This window comes from Hippopotamus amphibius, chromosome 14 (assembly GCF_030028045.1).
Source record: "Hippopotamus amphibius kiboko isolate mHipAmp2 chromosome 14, mHipAmp2.hap2, whole genome shotgun sequence".
Lineage (NCBI taxonomy): Eukaryota > Metazoa > Chordata > Mammalia > Artiodactyla > Hippopotamidae > Hippopotamus > Hippopotamus amphibius.
Window position 1 is genome coordinate 62,147,241 of NC_080199.1, and position 22,973 is coordinate 62,170,213.

Below are 22,973 nucleotides of genomic sequence, written 5' to 3' on the forward strand. Positions count from 1 at the left end.
CATGACCCCTTTTCCATGCTTTTTTTTTTTTTTTTTTTTTTTTTTTTTTGGCGCATGGGCTTAGTTGCTCCATGGCATGTGGGATCTTCCTGGAGCAGTGATTGAACCTGTGTGCTCTGCATTGGCAGACGGATTCTTAACCACTGCGCCACATAGGAAGCCCTTCCATGCATATTTTATCCAACATTTCACTGTCAACAGCTGTGGTTATTGAGCCTGAACTTTGCTAGACAGTATGCTCATACACGTATTACTTCACTTAAGCCTCAGTAAAATTCTCCAAAATACAGATGAAGAAACTGAAGCTCAGGACTATTAGTAACTTCCTGCTCCCTTTGACGACAACATATTTTTTATTTTCCCCTCATGGTTAATTTTTCGTTCTGTTTGAGTAATAAGTGAAATATAAAAACATTTGGATAACTACATTTTTAAAGTATGCACTAATTAATTACAGTCCCTGTGTTCTTTTTCTTTTTTATTGAGATAATTTTGACAAAATTCACCATTTTAAAGTGTACAACTCAGTGATTTTTAGTATAGTCACTGGATACTACATTCACTACTGCTATCTAATTTCAGAACATTTCTGTCATCCCAAAAAGAAACTCTGTGTCTATTAAGAGTCAGTCCCAATTTCTTCTTTTCTCCCACCTCATAATCTGCTTTCTCTCTCTGTGGATTTGTCTACTGTAGACATTTCATGTGAATGTTCATACAATATATGGCTTTTTGTATCTAGCATTCTTCACTTAGCATATTATTTTTAAGGTTTATTTCAAGCTTATACCATGATCAGTACTCCTCTCCTTTTTATGGCTGAAAAATATTCCATTATATGGATATAATTTTGTTTATCCATTCATTAGTTGATAGACATTTGGGTCATTTCCATTTTTTGCCAGTTATAAATAATGATGCTGTGACATTTGTATACAGGTTTTTGTGTAGACATGTGATTTCATTTATCGTGGGTATATACCTAAGAGTGGAATTACTGGCTTATATGGTAAATTTATGTTTAACTTTTTGAGGAATAGCAAAATTGCTTTCTGTAGTGACTGTACTCTTTTACGTTCCTACCAGCAGTGTATAAGGATTTTAATTTCTTCCTATCCTTGCCAGAATTTGTCTTTAGATTCTAGTCATCCCACTGAGTATGAAGTGTTATCTCATTATGGTTTTGATTTGCTTGTCCTTAGTAACTACTGATGTTGAGCATCTTTTCATTTGCTTATTGGCAATTTTTATATCTTCTTTGGAAAAATGTCTGTTTAAATCCACCCATTTTTAATTGGGTTATTTGTCTTTTTATTGTTCAGTTGTAAACATTTTTATGTATTTTGGATACAAGTTCCTTATCAGATATATGATTTGCAGATATTTTCTCCCATGTTGTCTTTTTACTTTTTTGATGGTATCCTTCGATGCAGAATCATTTTTAATTTTAATGAAATTCACCTTATTTTTTTTTTGATTGCTTGTATTTTTGGTGTCATCTCTAAGAAACTTATCAAATCCAAAGTCATGCAGATTTGTTTCCTGTTTCCTTCTCTAAGTTTTATAGTTTTAGCTCCTACTTTTAAGAGCTAAAACTGTAAAGCTCTTTGATTCATTTTGAATTAATTTTTATGTATAATATGAGGTAAGGCACTAAAGTCACTCCTTTACTTGTATATATCCAAATTCCTATTTTTTTATTTTAGTATTATACATATCCTTACAATATTCAAGAATATTATACTAATTTTCTTAAATCACTGATAAAGTAAAACATTTTTACTGAGATTGAGACTTCTTTTGAAAAATATTTTCTCACCACAGATTTTAAATTTAAAATGAAAATAAACTCTGAGGACAATTAATTTAACAATATTTATGAGTGTATTGATTTATATTATATTACTATATGACTTTTATTAGAATGAATACATTCTTCTAAGTCATAGCCATGTTTACAATATCTGAAGATGTAATACTCTGTACCTAGATTCTATTATTAGTGAATAGTCCCACTCATTTCTTTTTGCTAACTCTTAAAACCTTTTTTTTTAGTGATGATTTGCTTTTTTGAGCCATAAGGGAATTTAGGCAGGTGGTGATTTTCTGTTTACTATTTTATATGTTTGAAGTTGAAAGAGATGGGAAAAGTAATGGCTGCAAAAGAGTAAAAGGAGAACTGTACACCAGCTCAGCTCTTATTCCCCACCTGTGATAGTCATAATATACCACCAAGCTGTTTCTATGGAGATTAATAGTTGAGAAAAGAGGAAGGAAAGAAATGTCTGTAAGATTATAATAATCATCAAGTCACAAAGCTTGGTTCGCTCAGTTGGTGGAGACACAGGAATAGCTTTGTTTTGCAAGATTATTCTTTGAAATATCGTATAATATATAAGTTTTATATAATATAATGATAGATCCTGTTCTTTTCTCATGCCATAAATGTGTTTGGAGAAAGTGACCTTTTCAAATGTTTATTTTTTATTTTCTCCTCAGATGCTCACTCTACACATGGAAGGTCCAATTTTAGAGATGAAAGATCTAGTAAAACATATGAACGTTTGCAGAAAAAATTAAAGGATCGCCAAGGAACACAGAAAGATAAAATGAGCAGTCCACCATCATCACCCCAGAAATGCCCTTCTCCCATAAATGAACACAATGGGCTTATGAAAGGGCAGAATGCTAGTGGCGTAAACACAGGATCAGCAAAGAACAAGTCAGGAAAGGGAAAAGGTGGTGCACAAATTGATACGGAAATAGAAGGTAACTATTTAAAATAAAATAAAATTCTAATTGTACTTTTTATCATCACTTAACCTACTAAAAGTACATTCTAACCTTTCAGTCGGTTCATCATACGAGGGTGAGTCAAAAATTATGCACACTCTGGCTGTAGAATTTATTTTAATTAACTTTTAGAGAAGACAAATGCATCATTTTTCAACATAATCTCCTTGCTTTTCAATACACTTTGTCCATCTTGTCAACAAGCTTTCGTATTCCCTCATTAAAAAATGTTTTAGGCTGAGCTGCGAGCCACGAATGCACCACTGTCTTCACTTCTTCATCAGAAGTGAATCTTCGTCCTTGTAGGGCTGCTTTCAGGGGACCAAACAGGTGAAAGTGATGGAGCAAGATCAGGACCACAGGGAAGATGGTTTAACACCTCAAAACAAAGTTTTTGCATTGTCAACAATGTGGGCAGAAGTGTAAGGACGTGCATTATCATGCAAGATCACAACGCCCTTGGATAGCAGTCCTCTGCGTTTCTTCTGAAGTTCAGGCTTCAGATCTTTAGTAAGCACCTCCATCCATTCGTACACACTTCTTCGCAACAGACACTTTCTCCATACTGTGCACAGTCTTTGATAAATAATAGCACCAGGTACACCCTCAGACCACAAAAAAAACAAATCACTGCACGCTGCTCTTCTTTTGTGCAAATCATAAATGGGACATCCATTTTTGCTCACACCGCAGTTACAAATGAACTGATGTAACACGTTCACTCCTGCACAGCAGTGACTGGGGAGACAGTAGCCTTGAACAGAAAGCGCTGGTAAGACAGTGGGGCCAACAGAAGTTTTAATATAACCGGAGTGCAGATAATTTTTGACTTTTCTTGTACTTCACATAAACTGTAGATAAATAGCCTAACACTTCTTAAATGTGAGGGGAAAGTTTTAGAACCTAAATTGTTACTAGGGTATTTCTTTTCACATTTTGGGAAAGCTCAATTAATTTCACCTGTATCATAAATTTTACTAACCAAAAGAAATTTCTATTTGATAGGAAAACTCAAAGTTCATCAGATTCCTTTCCTTCTCTTTCTGGACCTAAATAAGGCTGTCCTGCTTTTTATCAAAACTCTATTCCTCTAAACTTCTTTATATGCAAGTCCCTGATAGCAACTAGTTCTGTCATTCACAGTCTATTTATATACTCCATTTCTTTCCTCAAAAGTTCTTTTCTTTTAAGATCCCCATGTTTCCCTTGGATCCTTCCTCTAACCTGTGACTTCTACCATATGAACTCTGAGCACCACTTCCTTTTCTTTAAAATTTCCATTCCCCATCAACAAATGTAATGCTTTAACAGCCTCTTGGCTTGTATATTAACATTTATTAAAATGTTCTTCCATATTTTTGAGAACTTCTGATCATTGTTTTCAGCACTGATGTTTCAGAAGAGTTAAGCTAAAGTTTCAGATACATCAGTGGTGACTATAGGTTATGGTCAAGTCAATTATATTCCTATTTTGGGAACCACAATTATAGCATGACATGAAACAAACAGTTAAGTTGTCATTAAGAGGTATGAGATTGGCAAATAAGAGCTTTCCAGAGAGAGCATTTTTTTACTTTTTTTAAAGTGTAAAAATATACTTTCTGTAAGAAAAACTTATTGACTATTTCAGACATATATAGTGGTTTTATAATTAGTAATCATAGTTAAAATGGACATAGAAACTGAGGGAGAAGAACTCTAAGAGCCACAAACTGTGGAATATGAACTAAGGAGTAAAAACTAGAAAATAAAACTCTGAAATACCAACCTCTTGGTATATGTTTCAGAAGACATACTGTGAAGGGAGTGGGATGATTGCATTTAACTTCATTTTGTTTTTTTTTTTAAGAAAAAGATGAAGAAACTAAAGCTTTTGAAGCACATCTTTCCAACATTGTCAAACCAGTGGTAAGTATCTCATGTATTTTCTTGACATTTATATTTAATATATTCATATAGGATTTTGGTATATTCAGGCCTTGCTTAAAATTTAACTATATGTAAGGAATGTGAAGTCAGTAATGGATCAATACATATCTGCCATAATGAGAGATAGGTTAATCAGTGAAGCAGAATACTCAACCAAGAATTCATTTTTTAAACAAGGTTTTAATGTATGCCCAGTGATACTGGAAATCAAGCATACTGGATATATACTGGACCAAGGAAAGATCTAATAAAGAGTGTAGGTGTAACTGATTATCACTTTTTTAAAAACCCATTTATATCATTTCCATATAAAATATATCCAATTAACTCTAGATGCAAAAAGAGTTAAAATTAAGCCATAGAAGAAATATTCCCCAATCCTTTTTTTGTATAGATGGAATAGAAGAAATCAGAAAATCAAAAAAAGGTGTGACAGCAGAACTGGCTACATACAATTTTTGCGTATTTTTTAAATAGTCTAAATACAGGCTGTCATTCTAATAGGAAAAATATTTCCATCAGGTAAGAAAAAAGATTAACATTAAGTAAAGTGCTCACACAAACTGAGTTTTTTAAACCCATTAAGACCCCAGAGGGTTCTTCACTAGTAATTAAAAGAAATATAAACTTTTCTGAAACTGTGAGGTCTCATTTCTCAGTAAAAAGCTACACAAACGAAAATGCTTGTTGCAGCATTAATATTAAGAAAAATAAAACAAAGGAATGCACACATAAGTTGGGATATTTTTACTGGACAGAATGATATGGGCATTTTAAAATATACTTTTGAAGACTGCAAAAACATGCAGAGATACTTCAGTAAGGAAAAATACTGGAGATCAAGCTGTTTGGACACCATGATTACAGCCTTATGAAAAAAAAAAAACGTTAAAAAAAAGTTAGAAAAAGACTAGAAGGAGAAACCAAAATATTACAATATTTATTTAGATTAGTTTTTCTTCCTCTGCTTTCTGTAAGAGTTATAACTTCACTCCATTTTAAAAGCAAGCTAACAGAAGTGCCAGTGATTAAATTTAAATCTTGAATATTTTATTATTAATATGTGAACTCTGATACTAAAATATGTAAGTAATACATAAATATAGAGTAAAAATAAGCCTCCTTTTATCCACTCCAATTTAATTAGGCCTAACAGTTGGGATTTTCTTCCAGTCCTGTTTCAGTTCATTTGTATATGTCTGTGCATCAAAATATAAATTTTTCCTTTTGTCTTTTTATGAAAAAGGGGACACACTGTACCTGTTGTTCTTTGGCAAGCTTTTTTCACTTACTGTGCTGTACCTTAGCAATCTTTCTATGTCATTACATTATTCTTTGAGGAGCTACATAGTTATTCATTCATTGAGAAATATTTATTGACATCATGCCAATCAAAATATGTATTGAGCCCTTACTGCATGTCAATAAATTTTAAAATATACAAAATCTTGTGTGACAGTAAAAACTGTTACAAAGATAAGGTGATGTGATGAGTTACTGAGGAGAAGGGAGTTATTTAAATAGAGCAATTAGGAAAGCCTCTGAAGAGTTAGAAAAGGTACAAAAGTTGGCAGGAATGGGGGAGGGAGAGCAGGAATAAGCAAGGCAAGCTTTGATGGATAGAAAGATCCATTATCACTGGAGTGCAGTAAAATGGAGGAAAGTGAGTACAAGATGTGGTGCAAGAAGTAGACTAGAGCTTTTTCACCCAGGATAAGGCTATTTATTAAACACTGATAAAAATATTTATTGGTTTACGAAACAAAAAACTCTACCTCTCCCCACCGCCTGCAAAAAGTTGTGCTAAAATATTTTGTGCTAAGTTACCCCAAAAATACTTTGATTTATTTCTTGTATGAAAACAGATTAGATAGTTGTTGTTAGCCTTAACACCTTCTCCACAAAGGCTTATCTTTTCATTTTACCCCATTTGAGGAAGTTTCAGTAAACCAGTCACTCATCTAATAGGCTACTGTGATCTTACTTTTTTTTGACAGCCCTAAATAATAGATTTGCATGCTCTAGTTATTTTCATTCCAATGTGTTTTCTCTTAAGAATTGAGCATATACATGTAAATTAATGTAAATATATATAGAATTATTTCACAAGTTTACTAGTGTCAGACTCTTTTCAAAGTGTTTTGAATGCCTGTATGATTATTTTCTTTAATTCCTACAACAATTCTCTATATTACTATTTTCGCTATTTTATAGATGAGGAAACTGAAGCAAGAATAGGTTCAGTAAGTAGTGTTGAAGCTGGGATTGAAATATTCCAGTATTCTTCCAAGATCTATGTATATCCAGATGTCTTTCACTAGATTTGCTAGAAAAGGAATTTGATAGTCTCAGTAGAATTGATATCTGAATGATATAATAGATAATGCTAGTAGAATTTACTTATTGTATATATAATATTAAAAGTATAATTTTTCAGACACATAAAGCGTGAAACAATTCTTTTAAAGAATTTCTTGTTCAATATTATGGGGAATATATAACGTAGTAAAATAATAAGCCCTGTGTCATAAAACGTAATGTAATGCTGATGGTTTTGTTTTGCTTTGTTTTGTTTTAGTTTGTTTTTTACAGTTTGAGTGGCTATGCCTTTTTTATTAAATTTCTTGTGAGCTGTGACGTACAGGTTAGGGTTTCTTATGTTTTTGTGTGTGTGATTATTTTTGCATGCTCTAGTTCATTTAGAGCACCAAATTAAATGAATTTATTCACTTAATCATTCCATAAATATTTGACCATTTACAAAATGCCAGATGCTGTGCTAGAAGCTGGAGACAGACTGAAAAGCAAAGGAAAGGCATGGCCTCTGCCCTCAGAGGTTAGGAGTCACCATAATATAATAAATATAAAATTGTGTCTGTGAAGTGCCAGAACAAAGAGATATAATGCTGTAAGAGTATGTAATAACATGGCGACTAGACCTTGACAGGGATGTCAAAGAAATTTCCCTAAGGAAGGATGATTCAACTGAAATTTAAAGAAAAAGTAGTGGTGGGGCACTGTGGACAGTTGGTGAGTGTGGGGAAAGTACCTCAAACAGTGACCAGCATTTGAAAAGCACTGAACATGGCACATTCAAGGAACAAAAAAAAGAAGAAGAAGAAGAAGAGGAAGAGCTCACTTGTGGGACTCAAGTGCAGAGTGTGGTGGAGAACATGGTTGCTAGTCTCAGCTATGCAGCTGAGGCTGGGACAGCTGAGTGAGCTGGGACAAGTCACTTAACCTTTCTGAATCTCCTTCTCCCATAAAATGGAGACTGATGGTATTGTATATGCTAACACACTGGAAATAGTTGTATTAGAAGTGTTTGTCTTATTATTGGGTTTCTTTGAAATTGTTTTAAGTCTCATTTCTAGCAAAATATACTGACATCTTTAATAATGCTTAAAATTAGACATAACTTGCCTTTTACTCATTACCTTTTTACTTTCAGAATTATTACCCCTTCCTGTTCCCTTTTTATGGTTACTAGACCCAGTATCTTACTACAAGGTTCCTTAGGCTCAACCTTTGAGTTATCTTCAGAATAATTCTCTCACTTCCTAATCCCCACATCCAGACAAGAATCAGGAATTGCCATTTCAGTAGCTTCCTAGCTAGACTTTGTTTAACCCAACAGACAGCTTTTCTTCAAGAATGGTTTTGATCACTACCCGACAAAGACCACAGTCTTCCTCAGAAATGAAAGTATACTGTACATAATTCAGCCACTTCTGTTTTCATTTTTGCCTACTACCATTTAGTCTGTCAGTACTCATACATATTTTTACATGGTCATGTCTATTTTCAACTACTGCCTAGAAGTGGAATCAGAATGGAAGCATTGTGGGGACTTCCCTTGCCATCCAGTGGTTAAGACTCCATGCTTCCACTGCAGGGTGCTCTGGTTCAGTCCCTGGTCAGGGAACTAAAATCCTGCGTGCCATGTAGCATTGCCAAAAAAGAAAAAAAAAAAAATTTTTTTTTAATTAAAAATAAAAAATGGAAGCATTGTGTGCAAGAAAAGAACTGAATTATTCAGGCCCTAGTTGCTAGTTAAGTGACCTCAGACAAGTTACTTAACCTTTCTGAATATGTTTCATCTGTAAAATGGAGATAGTTATGTCTGTTTTGCCTACTTTGGAGTGTAATTATAAGGATCAACTGAGATGGATATAAAAGCAAACTTTACTTCTAAAGTAGCATACAAATAGAAAACATATTTCAGATGATTTCCATATCTGTATTTTTTTTTAAAAGAAATGAATTTTTTTTTAATCATTCATTTATTTATTTTTATTGGCTGTGTTGGGTCCTTTTTGCTGTGCGCAGGCTTTATTTAGTTGCGGTAAGTGGGGGCCATTCTTCGTTGTGGTGCGTGGGCTCCTCATTGCCATGGCTTCTCTTGTTGCAGAGCACGGGCTCTAGGCGCGTGGGCTTCAGTAGTTGCAGCACATGGGCTCAATAGTTTTGGCGCCCGGGCTTAGTTGCTCCGTGGCATGTGGGATCCTCCTGGAGTGGGGCTCAAACCCATGTCCCCTGCATTGGCAGGCAAATTCTTAACCACTGTGCCACCTAGGAAGCCCTCCATATCTGTATTTTTAACCCTCATTATTCACCTCTTCCTCTAGAACCACATTTCCCTCAGCATCATAAAGAATACCCAAGTTTATGTTTTGCCAACAACTAAAACTTCATCTAGAACACCAAATTCTTAATCTTTTTTTCCTAAACTATTTTCTCTTCTCCATTGTTCCTCTAAAATGAAGAAGGAATTGGATTAGATCACTTTAGTTTTCTAATTCCTTTCAGTGTTTCCACCAATGAACACTTATCCATCCAGATTTCCCTGGCTCACAGTTTCAGTATCATCTTAGATTATTGCTTTACCTTTAATTCTCCCCATGCCAAATTGAAAGCTTTACCCATTTTTTCACTACCTTTTTCTAGGATCCACTCTTCCCTGGCTATACACACACATTTACTGCCTCATATTTTCACAGAAATTTCACAGTCCACTTCTCTTTCTTCTTTGCCACTCATTATAATCCATCTAAAACCAGCATCAGAAAACATTTTTTTAGGCGTTTTTCAGACTACATTCATTCTCCTTGACCTCCCTCCAGTATTTGACACTGTTGATCATTTCCTCTTTCTCCTATCATCCTTTTAATGGTCCACTACCTCTCGCTCTCTCTCCCTTAATCTATGGTTTTCATGAGCATGAAATTACTAGGTAACTTTTTAAAATACACACTCACACATGTTCCACCAGCTTACTCATTTCTTTTCTACCAAATTATATCCCATCCCATCCCAAATCCCTTAAAATCCTGTTCAGAATTCACTTCTCATGAAGTTTTCCACAGCAACCCCACCGTAATCACATCTTTTGTGCCTTAACGTTTATATGCAAGTAATAAAATATCTTTTTTAAAGAATGAGTTGGGACCAAGAGTTTTTCTATAAATATGGATTGTCTAGAATAGTTGAAATTAGCAGTGTGTCTAATTTTTTTTTTATAGCTATACTTGGTAAATTCAACATATTATCCTGGAAGAGTCTATTAAGTTAATAGTTTAAAGTATAGTTTAGTTAAAATTTTAATTGATAGCATTCTACAATTTTAATTTCTTAGTTTAGACAAAAATACATCATTATATAAAATTAACATTAGAGGAAGCTGGGTAAAAAGTATACAGGAACTCTGTATATATACTGTCTTCCCAACTTTTCTGTAAAGCTAGATTTATTCCCCAAAAAAGCCATTTTAAAAATACTGTATTTGATTAATTATGGTAAACAGATCATCTCACTCATTTTTATAGATGACACCTGGAACCTAAAAGATTGAGAGTTTAGTATCACCAAGCAAATTAGTGGCAAGTCTTCTGTCTCCCTACTTAGTCTTGTCTCTACTGTCTATACTTCTGATGTTGTAGTCAGTATCCACAAAGCCTGATAAAATAAGCTTTATAATATAGATGCCAGTTAATGCTGTTAACTGACCTACCTTCAGAATACTGTTCGCTTACCTGTTCTCACAGTTTAACACAGTTATGATCATCCCATAAAATCAAGAAACTCTAAAAAGAGGTATAGATACATGTATGTTAACAGAATGTTTGTGTAAAAAAAGAGAGAAACGCTTGCACAGTTACAGGTTAATAGCTAGATAGACACTGGTTAAAACAAGGAACCACTTTTAAGTCTGTTGTAAATGAAACATAGTACTGTACTAAGACTTTTTAAAGACAGTATGACAGTAAATATTACATTTCCTATGACTGAACAGAAACAAAATAAATACAGTAACAGTCTTCTAAATTTATTCAAGCTTTGAGAGCTTTGAAAGGGAGAGAAAGTTATGCCTGTGTTTATTCTGCCAAATTCAAGATAGGGGTGATCTTCGTCCTAGTGGTTAGTGGTTTGGTTTTGTTTCTGTTTGTTTTGTTATCTTTGACTAAGTCATTTAAATGTAGGTAATTTTAAAGCAAGCTTTTACATTAATGTCTAAGTATAACTTGATACCTTTCTTACCAATCTTTAGTTTAAATCTAATCCCTAGACTTTTTTTCCTCTTTATTAGACTTTTATTATAAAAGTAATCCAAAATGTATAAATGCTATTAAAACCTCCTGTTTTTCTCTCATAACTCTACCTGCATCCCACCACACATACACACAAAATCTCCAAAGGTAAGAATTAGTACATTTTTACAGTATATTTTCAGATATTTGTATGCATTTTTTAATTTAACACAATTGAAATCATAGCATATATATTGCTTTGCAGCTTCCCTTTTTCCTCTATTACATAGCACCAATATATTGAGGACATCTTTAAATGTCAGCACACACGTCTTCCTCATTTTTTGAATACCTGCATAGTAATATGTTAAGAAGCTGTACCAGTACTTCCAGTTTCTTGCCATTATTAACAATGCTGTGATGAGTATTCTTAAGTGTGTATATTTATGTACTTATATAAGTTTATGCAATATTATCATGAAAAGGAATTCCTGGAAGTAGAATTCTGAAATCAAAAAATAAACACATTTTAAATTTTTATAATGGTTCCCAAGTGGCTCTGTACAGGGATTGTACCAATATATACTCCTGTCCTCATTTAAGAGACTATCCAGTTCTTCAAGCCCTAAACACACTGGATATTAATCCAATATTTCATCCATTAATTAATTTTAATCTTCCCTAACCCAGTGGATGAAAAGTGGTATCTTGTTTTAATTTACATTTATTTATGAGTGTAGATATATTTTACATGTATTTTTATTTTAAATATTATTCAGTTATGTTTATATTTCTTTAGACAGTCCATGTCCTTTGCTCATTTTTCTCTTGAGTTTTTGGTCTTTTTCTTTTTGTTAGACACTTTCTAAAGTGAGGAAATGAATGCTTTCAAGCATGTTACAAATGAGTTTTATATGCCCTTCTCTTGACTTTATATGATGTTTACACTAACAGTTTTAAACAGCCCCAAATGGTCTTTAAACTTTTGTTGAACCCATCCGCCCTTTCACAGCAAATTGTATCTCATCTACAAATGGACAGGTTTCTATTTGTGAGTTGTTTTATTTAAGTAGATACAGATATATTTTATTTAATCTTGAAACCCCATTAGATTTTTTTACTGTTTGTTGTACACATTACAGTTGTTTCAAAGAGCTTTTAAATATTATGTTTTTGCAGGCCTCAGACATCCAGGCAAGGACAGTAGTACTTACCTGGTCACCTCCATCCAGCCTCATTAATGGCGAAACAGATGAGGCTACTGTACCAGAGCTCTATGGTTATGAAATTCTGGTCTCAAGTACTGGCAAAGATGGGAAATATAAAAGTGTATATGCGTAGGTATTTGTTTTGTTTTACTCCCTCTTATTATATAAGTTAATGGTTTATCATAAAGAGCTTAAAACTAATTCTGTGCTGTTTTCCCTCTTCATGCTTTTATTTTGAATCTATAAGTTGACCAGTGATAGTAATTTCAATGTAAATAGTCCACATGCTGGCTGGTTCACATTTCTATCTACACTGCGTTGGAATAATCACTTTCGTTGCCCACATTCAGCTTTTTTATTTTTCAATAGGCTCCATAATAGATATTTCACTATTCATGTATTCCTGAGACATAAATATAAATTGTAGTATGTTGAAGCCAGGACCAGAAATGGAGAGCTCTTATATTGTGAGTTTATGCAATGTGATATTGCTTCTCTGGGGAGTTGGGTTTAATTCTTATAATGTACAAGCTCATGTCCTGTTGTAAAATGAATTTAGTACCATTGTTCCATATTTCTGTGTTGGTATGTTAGTAATCATACTTCGAAAACATCATAGTTCTCTTTTCTTGGTTCAAAAGTATACTACACACCAAGAAGCCTTAGAAAGTGTCAGTGGCTAAAATTGTGACATTTATGATTGATGGTTGTAAATAAATTATTTTTATGTTCTTATTCGTATAGAAATTGCTTATTATGGGAAAAAGAGTGAAGTTACAATTTCACCACCAGGAAGACTGTAAAGGGGGTAGTTAGCCATTTGAATGATAATTATTAACACAGAACACTGGGTACATAGCCTTCTTGGTATCTTTTTTCAAAAAAATAGCTAGTATGGGGAAGAAAGGAAAGTGAAACTGCTCCAGTGATTGTCATCTAGTAACATAATGTTATAAAAATGTCCTGTCTCCTTCTCTCTGTTGAGACTTCTTTGTGTTTATGCTATTTATTTTTCTTAAAAGAGACAAACCTACCTAATAAACAGAGAATAAAGGACCATCAGCATTAGGTTTCTTTTTGTGTTAATGGCTGTTCTAGTTTGATATAGCTGCTTTCTAATAGGAAGGATTTATCTCCATTTGCAGCCTGACCAGAGGGCACAAGAGGGACATTAGTCAACCTTAGTCACCTCTTCACCCTACATCAATTAAGGTCTCTTTCTAAGGCTACTACTACAGCTGCCCAGTTCATTAAGGTGTACTTCCATCAGCAAGACATGTTTCCTTGGCTTTGATTTGAGAAACAGGACAGCTGGATGTAAAGTAGGAGGGGGGATGGGAGGTGGAGGAAGAAGTCCATAAAGTGGAAATGAGAGAAACTTAACTGAAGGAAATGGAACAGAGAACAGTGATTTAAAAGGAAAGGAAAAGAAAGTCTAATTTGTTGGCTGTGTACCCAAATAACAGTTGTATCAAATGATTAAGAAAATATGTGCTATTATATTTGAAAATGTAATGGTTGCCATGAAAACTACCTTAAATTATATTCACTTTTTTTAATCTGCTCATTAAACTGTAATATTTTAAATAAAGTTCCATGTTATGTTATATTTTAAATAAAATCCAGTAGTGGCAGACTCCTTGAAGAAATTTGGTAATTTTAATTTCAGTAGTACATGTGTCATTTAGCATTTTAACTATATGCCAGTGGATTTTCAAATAATTTAAAACAGTTCTGTTTCTTCAGTAAGCTAAATATCTTCCATAACTCCACCAAAAAAAAAGTCTGGCTTACACAATTGATTTGCTTAGCACAACTTTTTGTTTTAAAGTGGTATACAGGTACATCCTCAAGTTTGGCCTATATCCTAATTACACAAATTGCATATTACTGCAATCTGAATGTGGTTACAGTTGGAAAAGTAAGAAGTAGTATGACTTCATGAAATACCACAAACTGTCGTGTGCATAATACACATCCTCTGGAAATGCTTTTTTTATCAGACAGTGAAATGTTACCTTTTTTTCCCCCAGAGGCGAAGAAACCAGTGTCACTTTAAATGATCTCAAACCAGCTACAGATTACCATGCAAAGTAAGGAATTCCTATATGTTGCTTTTATATGATATAGCATAGGGTTTGTTTGTTTTTAATGATTTCCTTAAAAGTCTAGAATATAAATATTAATTTTAGATTAAAAACATGGATTTTGTGGACTTTGATTTTTCTTTTGGTATAACATTTTCCCAAAAAAAACAAATTTAACTCAGATGTTGTATTGAAGGGTAACCCACCCTGTTTGTTGGACCCAGGGATGAGAATGGATATACAGAAAATATGTATAATATATCTGTAATGTCTAATGTAGCACTGGAAAATTGTCCCAGCTTTTGAAAGTTTTACAAAACAGAATCATAAATAATACTTGCTACTTATTTTTACTCTATCATATTTTGTAAGAGTTTGGGGTAACTTAGATACTACTGTTTTACTGTGCACAGTTCTTCTATTATAACTTACTGAAATTATTTAATAGACTCTAGGGCCTCCCCAGCTGGGACTCAGTATAACAGTTTAGTCCTATTAAACTGTTAAATTATAAAGTCTTCAATTATGCATCCTATGGATGAATCCAAAGTATTATCGAACCTAATATTTTTCAAACTGTGGATTGCAACCATTATTGAATCATGAAATTAATTTTGTGGGTTATATTCAGAATTTTTTTTTAAGCTCTTTATTGGAATATAATTGCTTTACACTGTTGTGCCAGTTTTTGGCTGTACAACAGAGTGAATCAGCTGTATTTATACATATATCCCCTCCCTCTCATGACTCCTTCCCACCCTCGCTATCCCAGCCCTCTAAGTCATCACCCATCATCAAGCTGATTTCCCTGTGTTATGTAGCAGCTTCCCACTAGCCATCTGTTTTACATTTGGTAGTGTATATAATCACATGGAATAGAAGGTATCAGCGTATTACCCTAGTTAAGAATATTGTTTCAGGATACTTTTGTTGTGCGTGCATGTGCATGCATGTGTGTGTAAATACACATTGCAGAGACACAGTTACAGTTTAAAATGTATTTCTTACTTTAGGCAGTCAGAAAAGTATGACAGCCACTGGTCTACTCTGTTTTTCTTTTTTTTAAGGGTCACCCTTAATTTCTGATATGCATATTTTCTCGAAAGAACATTTAGAGGGCATTTTACTGACTTGCAGGTACTTAAAGTTGATATTATAGAATGGTAGGATACAATGATTCTGCAGGATAAAACAATTTAATTTACCACCATAGAGTCCAGGCAGAATACAATTCTATAAAGGGAGCTCCTTCCGAAGCTGAAACTTTTACCACCTTGAGCTGTGAACCTGACATACCTAATCCACCAAGGATAGCCAATCGGACCAAAAATTCACTCACTTTGCAATGGAAGGTAAGAATATTCTCCAGCGTATTTCCAACTGGACATTTGTTTCCTTTTTTTTTTCTGTAGTATTAAACTTCCTTTGTTTTTGGAGACAAAAAACGGTTTAAGCTAACTTGGTCTTCCTCTTCAAATATATTAAATAGGCATTTGTTCCTTACATCCTAAACTAAGACTCATCAGTTTTTCTTACTATAATGTAAATATAGCAGAAAAGATTGATTTATAATTAGCAGTCCTTGTGAATGTGTGATGACACTGCAATGTGTGATTCTCAAGCTCAGTACTACTTTCTATAATATTTTGTAATGACACCTTTATATCCTGAATTTTATCCTAAAATGAGATTCATAAGAACTTAACTACACTTATAGTTTTAAAAATATTAACATGATGCCTTAAAGGAGAAATAAAATTATTTTCAGTAGAATAATGTATTTTTTAATATATAAATATTTGGGCCCAGCTATACAAGAAGATGTAATGAAGTGGATAGACACTAGATAGAATTGGTAATTCAAATACCACAGGCATCATTGTCATTGGTGACATGATTTTTCTGAAATGATACATAGGTCTTGGTAAATTTCTGAATAAAATTAAGTACAGTCTTTCCCAAGTTGCACAGTAGTTGCATTTGGGGGAATACAGTAACTGTTAAAACTATACCACAGATACCTTGTAAAGTACAATTAGGTTCTAGGCAGTAATGATTGTAAACAGATATTTCACCTATATGGATGTCCAGGAGCACATTCAAAAGTCCTAGAGGAAAAGAGCAATTCTTCATTGTACTGAAATAGAGGTGAAATTCTAAAGTTCTAGAGTGATTAAATACTGGGGGGGAAAAAATGACCAAAAAAGCTGAAATTTTCACCACTGAAAAGTAAGAGATCAATGAATTAGCAGTATTCGGCAGTTGACACATGGAGTCTAGAAGCAGAGATCCAGACAATATGCCCTCTTGGAGTTCCTTTCAGGCACTAGTGTTTTAACTTTTTAGTATATTACACAATATCACTTTCAGATTGTAACTTGAGTTTTAATGAAAATGACAGGATCTATCCCAGAAGCTTAAAGCTGATAAAACTTTCTGATAAAAGGCAAAGTTATTTTTTTTAAAAAAAGGATTATAAAAGTTAATATAGCTCTTGATAAAAGAGACTGTTCAGTTTTCATAAAAATTTGAGTAGCCTCTTTGGTTGTTTTCTTTTCTTGAAGTTAAAAGGATTATAGGATATACATGTATTTCTATATTCTCTGTGCAGATTTTTCCAGGGCTAAATCCCAGAGAACATCTGCAATACAATAGATGCCTTAGATTAGATCATCACAATATCTTTTATAAAAGTACTAATTTGTACTCACTTTGTTTTTTGGTGTTTGTTTTAGGCACCTAGTGACAATGGTTCTAAAATCCAAAGTTTTATTTTAGAATGGGATGAGGTAAGTACATTTAAACTCTTTAAATTAGGCTAAAAGGTACGCATATCCTCAGGCAGAAATACCTTTTTGTTTAATAAGGTTTTTTCCTCTTTAAAACAATATGAATGATTTCGTGTGGTGCATGAGTCAGTGGATGGTGTTCTTAGAAAACATTACTGACTGGACCTCCTGATGTTTTAGTTTTTTTCAACTAACCCACCATCAAAGCTATCACTTGGTTAATTAACTTGATGGAATATTTTCTTTCACATCAGCCTTAAAGGCAAGCATGTTTGTTTACTGTGACTGCTTTAACAAATTACCATGAACCGGGTGGCTTAAAACAACACTTTTTATGCTTTTATAATTCTGAAAGCCAGAAATCCAAAATGACCTTCACTGGGCCAAAATCAAGGTTATCAGCACAGCCATGCTTACTCCAGGGACTCTAGAGGAGAATCCACTTCCTTTCCTTCTCCAGCTTCTGGAGGCTGTCCTCATTACTTTGGTTCATGGCCACATCAGATTACTTTTTCTCCCCCTGCTGCCATTATTACATGGCCTTCTTCCTCTTCTGTCTTCAAGTCCTCTGCCTCCCTCTAAAAAGGGAGGGAGGGTGGGTCACTTGTAATTCCATTTAAGGCCCACCCAGATCATCCAGAATAATCTCTCCATCTCGAGAGCCTTACCTTAACCACATTTGTACAGTCCCTGCCACCATATGAGGTAACATTCACAGGTTCTAGGGATTAGGATCTGGATATCTTTGGGGGCTGTTATTAAGCCTACCACAACAAGCATACTCAGCTTTATCTTTTAGTACTTTCTTTGTTTTACTGTCATTTATCATGTTCTCTTTTGCCCTGCTGCTTCACTGCAGCTAAGAGGAGGGGCCAGAAGGAGTAGAAGAAATTCCACTGATCATTTGGGAATTCATTAAAAGAGTAACAAGGCACAACCCAAGTAGGTTTCATTCCAGAAGTTCTAAGAGAATTCAGAATTAGGAAATCTATTGGTATATCATAGTAATTGGGAAGAAAAACTATATGATCTAGATAAATTATGATAGGTATTTGATAAAATTTATCACCCATCTCATTTAAAACTCAAATTAGGAATAGAAATGTAATTCCTTATTTGATAGTTTTGTATTAAGTACTATCACTAAACAATAAAAGCATTTCTAGTCAAAGCAAAAACAAATCAAAGTTGCCAGTTTTCCCCACCTTTATTTGACATTATTTAGGAAGTTATAGCTAATACAGTATGATTTGGAATCCAAACAAGAGATAGAGCTATGGTGGCTGGGCTGGGGGGCAAAATTATTATTTAGAGATGTTTTCTATTTAGATAACTCGATAGAATCAACTATAAACACTATTAAAATAATATTAGAGTTCAATAAAGCAACCACATTCACACTAAAGATTTTCTTTGATGCAGAGGTCACCCTAACCGCCCTTTACTTCTACCACACAATGAGAAATGAATAGAAAATTTAGAATTTGTCGGCTTTATCTAGCATTTTAAATTTCTAAACCTCTTCAGTTGTCCTTAACTGCAGACTTTTCTCTCTCCCATCTTAATGCCTGTAATGAGATTTTTCTCTCTGTTTATGCTCTTTGTTAAATCTGAGCAGTAATGGCGCCAGAATCTTTAAGGACGTATAGCAGCTATGTAGGTGGTTTGGGGATGAGTAGGGACTTTTTCTTAAAACTGCGTAGAACGTTTCATAGGTTGAGGAAAGCTGCCAGTTATGCATATCAAAGATCAACCTATTTCCACCACTACCAGTCCCCCCCATCGAGATTGTGGGGTCCATACCCAGAAAGAGTTTCTCGTACTGAAAGCCAGAGGGTTAGCATCAGCTATAAAACAGGGTGCTTAGTTCAAGAAGCTACATAGATGCCTGCTCTTCAGTTTTTGAATTCTGCATTAATGAACAGTGAATATGATGTAAAAGATGTGTTATCTCAGCCTTCTTTTGAGATTCATGACATGCATGTAACAAAAGTGACTTTTAATGTACACTAGCTAATATGTTACTATCAATTAGGAGTTAATGTGGATTTCTCTTTTTACAATAATGTACAATGATATATAATAACTTTCTTTTAGGGAAAAGGAAATGGAGAATTTTGTCAGTGTTACATGGGCTTACAGAAGCAATTTAAAATTACTAAACTGTCACCAGCAATGGGTTGTAAATTTAGACTATCAGCCAAAAATGACTATGGTACAAGGTAAGATACATTTTAATGTAGATACTTTAGACTATTCATTTGTATAAATTATTCACAGTCCAAATTATCCACTAAAAATTCTGCCTTAGTTTATCACTTTGCTGATATAGTTAAGATGTGTTACTAACCTTAGCAAAAGCTATAAGAGAATTGGTTAATTACCTAAACTGTAGTTTTGAAAGAATACTAATTCACTTTTAGGTATCTGCCCTGGTTACCATAAAGGTATTATCAGATCCAAGATATATTATTGGATTAGAATTAGTTATCAAATTTATCATTTCCCCCCAAAATGTCACTTATCAAAAATGAGTTCTTTGGCTATAAAAAAATAACTTTTTTTCATTCCTTCTTAAAAACCATTTGTTTCAACAGTGGTTTTACTGAAGAAGTCTTATATTATACCTCAGGCTGTGCACCTTCAATGCCAGCAAGTCCTATATTAACTAAAGCTGGGGTTACTTGGTTATCCTTACAATGGAGTAAACCCTCAGGAACACCATCAGATGAAGGAATTTCTTACATTTTAGAGATGGAGGAAGAAACTTCAGTAAGTATATGTATTTTAAGTAGGGTGTTTAAAACATTTCAGTGTGACATTAATCCTGATACAGTAAATATTGCCACAAGAGTTAGATCCTTCCTCAGATGCTTTGAAACCTTGGTTGGTTACTGTTTGGGAGGGATTGGAAGTGAGGGACAACTTAGTCTTTTGTTTTCTTGATGTGTTGGAGGGGGGTTTGTTTTTTATGTATATTTGTATACATTTTGTGCCTGGGAGCAACACAGACTACATTTTAAGTATATTTACTTTGGGGAAAATAAAGAGAGGCAAGGATCACCACAGCCTTAGAATAAGCAACTCTAAAAGATGAGAGCATGTCTCCCTGTACCAACTGTGTTCATACAGTGCTTTTCCAAGTGCCACGGAAACTTTGAAGAGTTTCACATGAGACTGTATAGCGCAGCCTGAATCTAGTTACCAGTGTCTCATCTCCTATAAGCTAGATCTGAGCTAAACAAGAGTTAGGCTGTCTTCTATTAGTTATATATAGTTCCATAGCTTTTCCATAGAGTTACTTTGAAGCAATATGAGTCAAAAATAGCTTGGTCCCTAGACAGTTAATGAGAACATACTGTATAGCACAGGGAACTCTACTTAATGCACTGTGGTGACCTAAATGGGAAGAAAATCCAAAATAAGAGGGGATATATGTATCTGTGTAGCTGATTCATTTTGCTGTACAGTAGAAACTGATAACAACATTGTAAAGCGACTATGCTCCAAAAAAAATCAATTAAAAAAAAAGTTTGGTTCATCCTGGGTGTATACCCAGAAGAATTGAAAATACATGTTTGTAAAAACTTTGTACACCAGTGTTCATAGCAGCATTAATCATAATAGCCATAAAGTAGGAATAACTGAAATGTCCATCAGCTGATGAATGGATAAACAAAATGTAATATATCTGTGCAGTACAATATCATTCAGCCATATAAAGGAATGGAGTACTGACATATGCCACAACATGAATGAGCCTTGAAAACATTATGCTAAATAAAAGAACCCAGTCATAGAAAACCACATATTATGTGATGTCATTCATGGGTATAGGCAAATTCATAGAAAGTATATTAGAGTATGAGAAAAGAGAGGAAGTGACTGCTAACCAGAAAATAAATACAGGCTTTACTCTGGAACTAGGAATTAAATGATGGTTTCACAAGCTTGTGAATATACTATAAACCATTGAATTTTATACTTTAAAAATGGGAATTTTATGGCTTATGAATTATATCTTTTTAATTTTTAAAAATAACATTGGGAAAGTAGTGAAGCATTGTCCCTGGGGCTATAAATAATGCCAAACCTAAGTGACATCTTGACCTGCCAGCACAACCAACCATTCATCTATTCACCTAAACACAATTATGTGTTCAGGGAAAGTTAAATATGTTAAATAGTTACAGTTTTATTTAACTCTTGGAACACCTGTCTGGAAAATTCACCTGTCTGGAAAATTCTTGTTAGTTCTAGGGATAAGCTTGTTGATGGTGATGTTACCATTGTCTCTGATTTTCCCTCAACACAAAGATCTTCTCTTGGCTACTGTATTTAGTAAGAATAACTGGTCGTCTTCATCCTCCTACAAATGTTCAGTAGCATTTCTGGATCTGTCTACTCAAGATAGAAGCATCAAGGTGAAGGTTATACTCAACCAGGCATTAAGCACATTGCACATAGCAGAAGATGAAGAGGACCTGAGTCTTTTCACATATTCTTTATTCCCTATATTTCTGCTGTTAGGCCTCTAATGAAGACTTATTTTCCCTTTCTAGGGATATGGTTTTAAGCCTAAATATGACGGAGAAGACCTTGCTTACACGGTGAAAAATCTCAGACGTAGTACAAAGTATAAATTTAAGGTAAGCTTTGAAAGCCCTTGAAAGATTTGTTTGTTGTTCTTATTGTTCCTGTTTTAAAGTCAAATACGTGCCTCATTCCCATGGTTTTAAATCTTAAATATTTTGGCCTTTTCTAATGAGCTTTATTGTTTTACTTTCTTAACTATATAATAATGTTTCTCAAACTTTATGTATTTGAATTCAAAACAGTCTTAATGTTTTACAGGACTTTTATTTGCAAAATGTGAACAAAATATCTTTTAAAATGTGGATGTCATTGAACATAGTCAGAATATGCTTTTTTTGGCCGGTATATCAGAAAAAAGTAATGATATTTTAATGCTCTATCAAGTGGTGCACAGTTTCATTTGTCCACTTACTAGTAGTTACTTGATGAAGGTGATATCTACCATGTTTCTTCACTGGAAAGTTGTTCTTTTTCACTTCGTAATAAGTATTTTGTAAATACTATGTAGACATGGTGTTCCTCATCAGAGTTTCACCCACTAGTTTTAACACCCATTGATAATTCTTGCCTGAATCAGTTATTCAGTAGTCATGATTAATGGTTGCCAAGTGGTGATTTTTCAGATTTTATCATTCCATCTACATTTATTAATTGGCATTATACTACAAGGAAGAGCTTTCTCTTCTCATTTATTTATATCATTATGAACGCATGGATTCCTGTTTACTGAGTGGGTTATATTTTGTTGCTATGGTTATCAGTTATAAGGTTCAAGTTGTCTTAGATTTGGGAACCCTTGTCAAGCTGACTTCTGAATCCTTCTGACATGTCCCCACCCCATCATTCTTTGAGCCCACCCTTTTTGGCACATGATATTCCATACTCATCATGTACTTTCTCTTCTTCAACCTTGAAATAGGCCATTTCTCAAAGCACTTGGGTCCTTTAAGTGGACAGTGGTATTTAGAAGTCAAGATCTGGGTAGTAAGTATACTTAATGCTATAAGGATGTTGCTACTGGATATCCTCTCAGTGGATAAAGCT

General features: G+C 33.9%; 1 protein-coding gene across 3 annotated transcripts in view; it reads left to right on the forward strand.

The window, feature by feature from the left end:
• FNDC3A (fibronectin type III domain containing 3A) overlaps positions 1 to 22,973 on the forward strand; it is a 165,530-nt gene that overhangs the window by 114,019 nt on the left and 28,538 nt on the right. For 2 of the 3 annotated variants that reach the window (XM_057707362.1, XM_057707364.1), the window contains 9 exons: positions 2,500 to 2,769; positions 4,643 to 4,701; positions 12,429 to 12,586; positions 14,491 to 14,550; positions 15,758 to 15,896; positions 17,280 to 17,333; positions 19,431 to 19,555; positions 19,931 to 20,105; positions 21,896 to 21,982. In XM_057707362.1, the coding sequence (XP_057563345.1) occupies positions 2,500 to 2,769; positions 4,643 to 4,701; positions 12,429 to 12,586; positions 14,491 to 14,550; positions 15,758 to 15,896; positions 17,280 to 17,333; positions 19,431 to 19,555; positions 19,931 to 20,105; positions 21,896 to 21,982 (1,127 nt within the window). The remainder of the gene's footprint in view (positions 1 to 2,499; positions 2,770 to 4,642; positions 4,702 to 12,428; positions 12,587 to 14,490; positions 14,551 to 15,757; positions 15,897 to 17,279; positions 17,334 to 19,430; positions 19,556 to 19,930; positions 20,106 to 21,895; positions 21,983 to 22,973) is intronic. The other variant, XM_057707363.1, reaches the window with a different exon arrangement.